The following is a 10,202-nucleotide window of genomic DNA, read 5'->3' on the forward strand; positions in this document are numbered from 1 at the left end:
GGGAGGAATGAAACACGCATCATCGACATTGTGCGATTTCCACAGGAGGAGCACGACACAAACGTTTTAGACCAACCAGACGACGAGTTATTCCCATCACGTACGGGACCAAAGGGAGTCAACACGAATTAAAAAACAGGCATGGCCGCCGGCGTCGAAGCTCCCTGGCTGGCTCCGTCCAGACCGGCAACGATTCACACGTGCCTCACCTCCTCTCGACTCCGTCCGACCCTGAATCACTTGGGGTTGGTCAAATTGATTTTAACCGGTGGCTGGTTCATGCGGTGGGAGAGAAGAAAGTTACTTCACGGTGAAACCGTCCAACCTAAGGAAGAGCAGCTTTATTCATTACTACTTTGACAATAAATTATCAAAGAATTTTGAAGAAGACTGTCACGCGTGCTGAGAGATAGAAGAAACCACGTGAAGAAATTTTGTTACTGAACATTGATACTAGCTATAGACCCGAAAGGGGTGATGGGGGTAAGGGGGAGTTTTGTGAGATACAAATGATGTTTTCATAGCAGCACCTCATAGCTTTATCGAGCATGTGATGGATACGCCCAGTGCTGAAGTGCACGCACGCTCTTAGAGAGGGGCTCCTACTAGCCCAGCATGTTAGATGCAGCTGAATCATAGTTCAGTCGGACTGCTTGGAGGTGGTAGGAACTATGAAGCATGACAGTTTCTCAGCAATAACAGGAGCGCCAATTTATAAAGAATGTAAGATGCTTTGGCATGATTTTTCTTCAATTTTCATTGAGCATTGTAATAGAGATATTAATAGAGTAGCGCATAATTTAGCAAATTTAGCTATTCAGACAAAGCATATCTGTATTTGGGTCGATGAATCCCCAGCTTCATTCTTGAAGCCCTGGTGAACGTCGTAACACTATTTTCGAATCAATAAAGTGCGTGAGGTGGCTTCCTAAAAGGAAAAAACCCACATTCCACATTGTTGTAAAAAAAAACCCCCACATCCCACAGTGCTAGTCCCTGTCCGAGTCCACCGCACCGCGTCCCGGTCCCGCCCTCCATCGCCACGCGCACATCACTCCGGCTCGCCTGTTACACGGGCTGGACGGATGGCCCTCGCGCGCCGGTATAAGAGTACTACGTGGGTGAGCTTAGCCTGCCCTGGCAAGCTGGCCACCGCACACCCAGACCCCATCCCGAACGCAGAAGATCCCGTGCCAGACAGCGGCAGCGGCGGCGGCGACGGTGTGTGGACTAGACTACGAATTGCCATCAATCCAGGCATCCCCGTGCACCCGTAACCCCGCTGACGCCGGCAATGACGCGGCTCGTGCTCTCCGAGTGCTGCGGCCTCGCGCCGCTGCGCCTGCGCGCCGGCCGCCGGAGCGCCGCCATTGCGGCGCCGTCGCCCCCCGCGCTCTCCGCAGCGGCGGCGGTCCCGGGCCGCCCCGCGTCCGCGGCCATCCACCGCGACTGGGCGCTCCGCGTCTCCGCGCCCACCCGCCTCACCTCCGCCGTCGAGGAGGACAAGAGGAGCTCCCCGCTCGGGGAGGAGGACGTGGGCGCGGCGGCCAGCGGCGCCGCGGGCGGGGAGTTCGACCCGGGGGCGGCCCCGCCGTTCGGGCTGGCGGAGATCCGCGCAGCCATCCCCAAGCACTGCTGGGTCAGGGACCCCTGGCGCTCCATGAGCTATGTGCTGCGCGACGTCGTCGTCGTCCTGGGACTCGCCGCGGCGGCCGCGCGCCTCGACAGCTGGATCGTCTGGCCGCTCTACTGGGCCGCGCAGGGCACCATGTTCTGGGCGCTCTTCGTCCTCGGCCACGACTGGTACGCCTCCACGATCCACGGCAAGGATTGGATTTTCATGCGAGTTTTAGCTTTAGACTCAGGTCTTTGACTTCTGCCGCGCATGTCTGCTGTTTGCAGTGGACACGGGAGCTTCTCAAACAATCCCAAGCTGAACAGCGTGGTCGGCCACATACTCCATTCCTCCATTCTTGTCCCATACCACGGATGGTAGGAGTACCCACGTTTCTTATGCTTGTTAGTTTATGTCGAGGATTGTCGTTGATGTTAAGGAAGGACCTGTCTTTGAATGGAATTTCAGGAGGATTAGCCACAGGACGCACCATCAAAACCACGGCCACGTTGAGAAGGACGAGTCCTGGCACCCGGTAGGTTTCCTGTCGCTCTCTCTTTTGGTGGAGCTTGAGAAGCTATGCTGATGGTGCATGTCGTTGAATGGTGCTTGATGGTTTCTCGGATTGTGATAACTTGCAGCTACCAGAGAGGCTGTACAAAAGCCTGGACTTTATGACTAAGAAATTGCGGTTCACCATGCCGTTCCCCTTGCTCGCATTCCCGTTATACCTGGTGAGGCTAAGAACATGTCTATCGATGACGCATGAATTGGATGAATGGACGATTTTGTTTTATAGCGTGGTAGTGGTGCTAAATTCCTGCCCTGCGGGTTCATGTGTGTTATGTAGTTCGCAAGGAGTCCAGGGAAGACAGGATCACATTTCAACCCAAGCAGTGATTTGTTCCAACCTAATGAAAAGAAGGACATCATAACATCGACGGCGTCCTGGCTGGCCATGGTTGGTGTTCTGGCTGGTCTCACCTTTTTGATGGGTCCTATTCCGATGCTAAAGCTCTACGGAGTCCCATATTTGGTAAGAGCGACATGTCCTCTTCAGGCCCAACTTCTGCAAAAATATAATTTTAATGGGTGGCGTCTGTGGTGCTGGAAATTTATGTGGCTGCTGCTGGTGTGTGTAGGTATTTGTTGCTTGGCTGGATATGGTCACATACTTGCACCATCATGGCCACGAAGACAAGCTTCCCTGGTACCGTGGAAAGGTGATTATTAGCAAAGCAATTTTCCAATTTGTTGATATTTCAAGGTCACTGTAATCTTCAAAAACTACAGTTACTTCCATTTTTGGTTGGTTAGAAGCTTTTGAATGTTTACCTCAGCTATGTCAGGACGTTATTAATCGCAGCGAATTGTTGAATCATAATGCATCCTATCCTAGAAATGGAAGATGTGTAAGGACACACCATACGAGAAATGTTAGATGCGCAATGACTTCCTCTCCTTTTGATCTACCAGTATTTTAGATGAAACTGGCTGCTTTCCATGGCGCCATTTGACTTCAGTATCTGTAGGCTATCTGTTATTGCTGGTAGATACATGTTTGGTAGACTGATAGGCTTCAACATCTGGACTCACTTTGTTTGCAAATGGCCAGCTTGACTGAAACCTTAAATAATATAAACCCTAGTGGTGGATATTACAAATCAAAGTTCTATACTTTCTGGTAATTTTCTGGAGTAAGACCTAATTGGAGGATGCTATTGTACTATTGGACAAAAATGTCTATTCCTGTTTTGTCGTTTTGAGGGGAAAAGATGGAGTAAGTTTGTGTTTTTGTCACTTTTACCGAGTATGATGCTAGGTCAGCCTATATTATATAGTTTTCACTTTACTTTTCAGATTACCGACTGCTGTTAATTTACAAGTGTTTCTATCCTGATTTCTCCTTTTGAAGATAGATTGGTTATTGATACCACGTTGTCCTTTTCTATATTATTAGGAATGGAGTTATCTGCGTGGAGGACTGACGACACTCGACCGGGACTATGGATTGATCAACAATATCCATCATGACATTGGAACTCATGTCATCCATCACCTTTTCCCTCAAATCCCGCATTACCATCTCATTGAGGCGGTAAGAGTTTCCCCTATTATTGCCTTTTTCTTTTTTATAAGTTTATTTGCCTAGATCATAAGACCTGTTCTTGGATGACCTGCAGACTGAGGCAGCAAAACCAGTTCTTGGCAAGTACTACAAAGAACCGAAGAAGTCGGGTCCTCTCCCGTGGCACCTATTTGGGGTGCTAGCACAAAGCTTAAAGCAAGACCAATATGTTAGCGATACTGGAGATATAGTCTATTACCAAACTGACTCTGCACAAAAATCTGATTGACACAGACTATAGAACGTAGCGTATTCTTCATTTTTCTCAGGGGGGCTGTGCCTGAAGAAGACCTGACCAGCCTCCCGGGACCTCGGATTGGTGTGACTGGGTACGTCAATTCAAGAATGTAAGCTAGTATAAGAATTATCATGTATGGGAGGGTAAATGTAATTCTTTCCAATGATCGAAGACGGATGCTGCTTCCGATGTAACAACATGTGATTCTTTGGACAAGAGGCATACTATATATTACAGTAAAGAGTGAAAAAAAGAGAGTTAGCTACATGAAAGGCTTTCCGAGCTCTGCATGTATACCTCTGATGTTTCAGCTGCCCTGAGTGCGACATGAGCCTGATCGTACGACAGCGAAATGCCTTCTTTGGCATGCTCACGCGCTAATGCTTGCTGGAAATCAGTAACACTGTATTCTCTTTCTCTCTTGGCAAGGGAGAGAGCAAAGCGATGGGGTTTTCAGCAGTTGGAAAAGGGCCCATCGCTGTCACATTTTTTTTTGCTGCCCTCGTTTGCGGGGAAGCCTGAATGGTGGTGGCAGTTGCACTTGGAGTGGAGTTGAGTCCTGGTGGGATCCGTTCCAATACCAAGTGGGTTCCTGTCGTTTGTCACTACTGGCCGGAACCCAATCCAGCCCGCCCTCTTCTGTTCCCCGAAAAATCTGCACCCCATCTTATGGTGTGTGTGTGTGGCTGCCGTTCAAGGCTTCAAGCTGCAGGGCCCAGCGCAAGTTCTCCTTGTCGAATCAAACCAAGGCCATGTCGACCCGTTTGGGGGTGGACACGCCTTGCGTAATCCGCGAGATGTCCGTGCCCCTGCACCTGCATGTTTTCGGCAGGAACTCAGGATAGGCCGGCATGAGCTTCCCCCGGCTGGGAATGAATTGAACACTATCCTATCCTAACATGGAAAGGCGTCGACAAAAGCAAGCGTTTCTTTGATCCGCTGCATTCTTCCGTTTCTTACAATTGTTTTTTTTTTCAAGCACTAGAAATTGAATTGAAGATTTCAAAAGGGGGAAAAACCTATCAGAATCGCTACGTCTCCCATGTATCTATCGCTTAATACCTTTCTTGTCGCCCGTGGAAACTTTTGGTCCTTAGGACTTTTCCCCCTTTTGCTTCATTTTTTAAAAAGCCAATGTCTCAATCGGACCTTATTCGCTTGGCTGAAAAACCAGGCTGAAAAATACTGTTGGTTGATTTGTTGCGAGAGAAAAACACTAATAAGCCATACTGATAATGTTATGTACGGCAACGATTACCTACGGACGAAGCATAGCAGTGGCTAAGGAGTAGCATGCGCGAGACGCGCGGGATGTGCGTGGTCACCGCGCCCACGGCGGCGACGTTCCTATTCTTTAGGATCTTTGGTTAGTCAGTTTGTTAGCTCAGTTTGTTAGGTGTAGTCTCTGGTTGTTAGGCTTAAGGCTATAAAGCCTAAACACGTTGGTTAATGAGAAGCTAACTGGAGATTGAGTTCAATCTCTCCCGCTCCCCGTTCGTGGGCGACGCTAAGCACGGCGTCGCTGCCTCGCCGCCGCACCACCTCTCGCTCACCAGCCTCTCTCTCTCTCTCTGAATTTCCTACCCGATACGCCTAGCACCCACAACAGATAAGTTCAAGCGAACACGGTTGCCGTCTCTCTTTCGTATCTCGTCTTCCAGTGACCCGTATCCTGATTACATCATGCCAGATTGAGTCAGAACCATGCCTTAATAATCTTTCATATTCTTAGCACGCATAGTGGATTTGGAGCAGAGCTTCGTTACCGTTTATTTCTTTGACTGAATCGGAGAACCCAGCTCGAGCGCGCAGGTGGAGCAGGGCCTTATGTAGCTCCTTTTTTTTTGTTATATAAACCTGATGGGGCGGCCGCGACTAAACTAAGACTACTCGACAGGTCGGTGGCTGCATTATAGAATCACGTTCATTGGTCAGGCACTCAGCCCTTACGAGGCTGCGATTGCAACGATGAAGAGAAACATAGCATGACCACGTTTCCTTGCGGCAAAAGCGTGACACACCGCAGCTGCAGCACCATGTAAGGCCTCGTTTGGATGTGCATGTATTTATCTCAATCCACGTCCACATGTGTTGAAGTAGATTCCAGTGAAATTAAACTAAGTTATATTCTATTCCACCCCAACACAAATGTATTAGAGTGAATACACGTGCATACAAACCAGGCCTAATTGAGGCGAGAACATGAATAGCCGGGGTCCGTCCATGGTGTTTGCTCACTTCCTCGAGTGGTGGCGGTCGTGTGACGAATTGACGATGGAGCCTGCAGGGTGGTGTGACCCGGTAGCTGGTTAAGCCAAGGAGACGGGGAAGTAGCGGAGCGGAGGCCGCGCCGTCAAAGACTACGGTGGATTCGACGATCAAAGAGCGCTGAATGCAACAGAGGACCCGGACCGAACTGGGCAAAAGGCTCTTTTTTTTTCAGCAAGGGCAAAAGATACCATCAGTCAGCAGCGAGCAGTTAGAAGCCTGCAGCCCGTATCGTTCCGATTGGGCTTCCCACAGTCTTTAGGCGGCGGGCACAAACACACTAGTCGGTTGGGCCTGTTTAGTTCTTTTCTGGGCTCAAACGACGGGCCCAATAACTCTACACCTATAACTTCCATGTTATAGGTGTAACATGTTGTGTGAAAGACTCTGTTACAAATGGATATGCTGTGTGAAAGAGTGATTGCATTGATGATTGACCCAGCGGCCGACGTGTGCAAGCCTCGCATGTTCAGCCACTGGAGACCAATGACTTGTGAGTTGGGCCTGGTGCCAGCATGACTCGGATGGCCCAATATGTATGACGGTACTATATTGTGCTCTTGGGCTTGAGTTGCTGACATTGTTAAACAGTAACAAGACACAAATCTATTTCAACGTGCAAGCTATCCACTACGAGTCTATCTCAACGTGCAAGCTATCCGCATCGACCCCATTAAATATCTACAACGTCTTCCACTAATAACGATATCGTTCCACTAACTTTCAACCTCTTAATGCAAGCTATCCACGTAATCTCCACACACTTAATTTCAGTCTAAGCTCTCCACACTTAATATTGTTAAGATTGCAAAAAAGAAGAAAACAAAGCCAAAATAAATATCCTATAAAAAATTGAGCCCAAAAACATGCATTCTCCTACATCTTTATACTTTACATGCTAAATATTAGCATTTAGGTTGCTAAAAACTGGTTTTATCTCTTTATATTTTGAATACACAACCTCAAAATCCTAAACCCGCCAGCCTAGTACTTCCTCTTTAAGTGGATCTTAGTAAAATCAAAGTTCATCTACTTTCTTTTTAGATCTTGTTTGGATGCATGTGTATCAAAACACATGTAGATTGAGATGAATACATGCGCATCTAAACAAGGTCACTTAAGGATCTTAGGAATGTATAAGTCATTTTACACTCAAAGCAGATATAATTATATCTATAAACATCAGGAAAAGCGAGTCTAATAAAAGCGGTTCTAAACCACATGGCTTAAGCGTCGTGCCTCGTGCGCCTGCCACCTGCACTTGCTTGTAGATTAACCATGGTAATAATGGTAATAATAATCTTTTAGGCCCCGTTCGACTTACCCCATATTCGACTTGTTCGACTTTTTTCTTTCAGTCGGAACAATGTTTTTCTTTCACAACAATTCAACAAGAAATAGTGTTTTTCAGCCAGTTTCAATAAAAATTCAGCTAGCCGAACGGGCCCTTAGTAGTATAATCCTTCTTCCTCCTGCATCCTGCTGTTTCTCCTCAGATTGAAAGACGCAGCCAAAGCTGAAAGGTTGATGAAGAGCAGCGGTATTTGCGGTTTAAATCCAGATATGGTATAGCGCCAGGAGTACCAAGCACTCTGCCCCTGCATTGACATGTACACCCACGAGGTCTGTACAGAAAACAACCGATCAGAAAAAAAGCTATCTGTAAAGAAAAGTGGAATGCAGTCGTGACTCATGAGCATTCTACCTGTGCCTACCTATTCTTCAGGATGCGTTTCCCATGTGCAATATAAAAAAAAGATCACGGACAGCTGGGAAAATGAACCTTGAGATCTCTTCATGTCGGCGAGCTCCATAGCTACAGTATAACACTGACAGCTTGTTGCCTCCGCGACATTTCCTGGTAGCCACATGTAATTCCTAGTCATGTCACGTTGAGGCGCTGTGATAACACACGCACGTCTCTAAACTACTACTGCAACTACCGCGGAGTCTCCGATCGACCGAAACGTGGCGTCTGACCATCCAAAAGAAATCTATGATGATGTCGTGAGGAAACGTTGCAATTTCAGGGTCGGTGCAGCACCGGCCGCGCGTTTGCTTGGCCGCCCCCCGCCGCGAGTGTCGAGTGGCCGTGCCAGCGGCGCGGGGAGCGTCACGTCGCGTCACCGGCTCATGTCGCGATCGGGCGGGGCGGGGGCGGCGGGTGTCGACATACATGTAAACCACGCACCCGCACATTGCTCTTGTAGCTAGCGCTGTTTTCCGGTTATGACACCGCGGGTGACGTTGCTCTCGCGCTGGTCCAAGCGAGATGGGGATGCATGCGAGAGTTGGAGTACGCGACGCGATGAGTCTCAGGCTCCGCGCAAGCTAGAAGAAGGCCAGGAGCGAGCGACGTCAGTGCCTGCAGCTGCCTGGAGGCCTAGACCAAAGAGCTAGTAGTACCTTTATAGGTACACAGGTGGAAAAATCCGATTATCCGAATCCAGCTAGTAGTACCTAATGTACATGTGAAAATCCCGATTATCCAAATCTTTGTCCGCTAATAGAACTTATAATATAAATATCTATATTTGTTTTCACTATGATTTTATATATTGAATGGGTGTATCAAAATCTGTTTTCCATTTTTTATCTGATTATTACAGATCCGTATTAAAAAAATTGGATGGATATCTAATAGCATCCATATCAGTGAAGAAATAGTATGAGGTGAAACTATGTTATTTATTTCTGTGACTACTGGCTAATTATGTTGATTTTATAACATTCATAATACTAGCAAATGAGCCGTGCATTGCAATGGAATGTATATATATGTCTTATTGCATGATTATCTAAAGGACGCTTGACTTGGAGGTTTTATTAATGGCTGCATCACTGTTTCAATATGTATTGGAATAGGATTTTATATGCTATAGGTGGACGCACATATGTGGGGTTCTAACTCATATGGGCATGAGCTATGAGTTTAGATCAAATATGGATCAGGAAAGACACGAGAGTACTATGGGAAGTAAAAAAGATGGTTGGAAGTACCATTCGTTCTTTAATATTAGCTAAGTATAGGTATATAGATTGGATAACAAACTACTTAAGATTTTAGCTTACGATTTGATTAGTTAGACCATCGACTAATCCAGATTCTAACTAGAATAAGTTTTAATATTTGCTCTATATGCCTTCTATTTTTTGGATAAAGGAAGTTTTACCGAATAATTATATATATCAAATATCAAGGTAATACAACCAATCTAGTCTCTATATGCTGGGATAGAGTAGGAGGTTGGCTTACATAATCAAGGAAACACGATTACTATTGTGAAAGGTGAATTCATCACTATTGTAAAAGGCAAACCGTACGGGCATCGCATCAGAAGGACGATACCGTGAATGATTGTGTCCTGCTATTTTGATGGGGGCACTGTCAAATGGTGTCATGGTCGGATATCACCTGGTTGGAGTCAAAAGAGGCCCAAATGGGCTGCGAACACATGCTTTGAGTTGGCCAGATTACGACGCGGAGGATGAGCTACCTATCTTTTCTTTAATTAATTTTCCTTTTGGCCCATCCAAGTCTGAAACATGTGCGTGACAACAACCCTGCCGTTAGATATTGCTACCCCAAAGTGGCCTCTGACTGGTGTCCCGATGTATCCTCAATTCCTCGTTATTTAGGCCTTGTTTTATACTTCCTATCATATCGAATGTTTGAATATATACATGAAGTATTAGATATAGACTAAAAAAATAACTAAATGCACTAATTGTGAATAATTTACGAGATACATTTTTTAAGCCTAATTAGTGCATGATTTGACAACATGATGCTACAGTAAACATATGCTAATGACGGATTAATTAGGTTTAATAAATTCGTCTCGCGGATTACTGAGGACTTCTATAATTTATTTTATTATTACTATTCGAATACTCTCATGTGGTACCCGTTGTGACACCCGATGTAACATCCTTAAATTTTACTCCATGGA

The 10,202-nt window shown here is 46.5% G+C and overlaps 1 protein-coding gene across 1 annotated transcript; it reads left to right on the plus strand.

Annotated features, from left to right (window-relative positions):
- The first annotated feature begins 1,128 nt into the window (after positions 1 to 1,128).
- On the plus strand, positions 1,129 to 4,291 carry LOC136535876 (omega-3 fatty acid desaturase, chloroplastic-like). Its single transcript, XM_066528311.1, has 8 exons — positions 1,129 to 1,803; positions 1,903 to 1,992; positions 2,084 to 2,150; positions 2,257 to 2,349; positions 2,466 to 2,651; positions 2,758 to 2,838; positions 3,576 to 3,713; positions 3,799 to 4,291. Exons 1-8 carry the CDS (start codon positions 1,295 to 1,297, stop codon positions 3,970 to 3,972), a joined length of 1,338 nt encoding a protein of 445 aa, XP_066384408.1. The 5' UTR covers positions 1,129 to 1,294; the 3' UTR covers positions 3,973 to 4,291.
- The last annotated feature ends 5,911 nt before the right edge of the window (positions 4,292 to 10,202 follow it).

This window comes from Miscanthus floridulus, chromosome 2 (assembly GCF_019320115.1).
Source record: "Miscanthus floridulus cultivar M001 chromosome 2, ASM1932011v1, whole genome shotgun sequence".
Lineage (NCBI taxonomy): Eukaryota > Viridiplantae > Streptophyta > Magnoliopsida > Poales > Poaceae > Miscanthus > Miscanthus floridulus.

Coding starts and splice junctions, on each gene's coding strand:
- LOC136535876 (XM_066528311.1), top strand. CDS start 1,295: ATGACGCGGCTCGTGCTCTCCGAGTGCTGCGGCCTCGCGCCGCTGCGC. Junction 1,804..1,902: donor TTCGTCCTCGGCCACGACTG/GTACGCCTCCAC, acceptor TGCTGTTTGCAG/TGGACACGGGAGCTTCTCAA. Junction 2,151..2,256: donor AGGACGAGTCCTGGCACCCG/GTAGGTTTCCTG, acceptor GATAACTTGCAG/CTACCAGAGAGGCTGTACAA.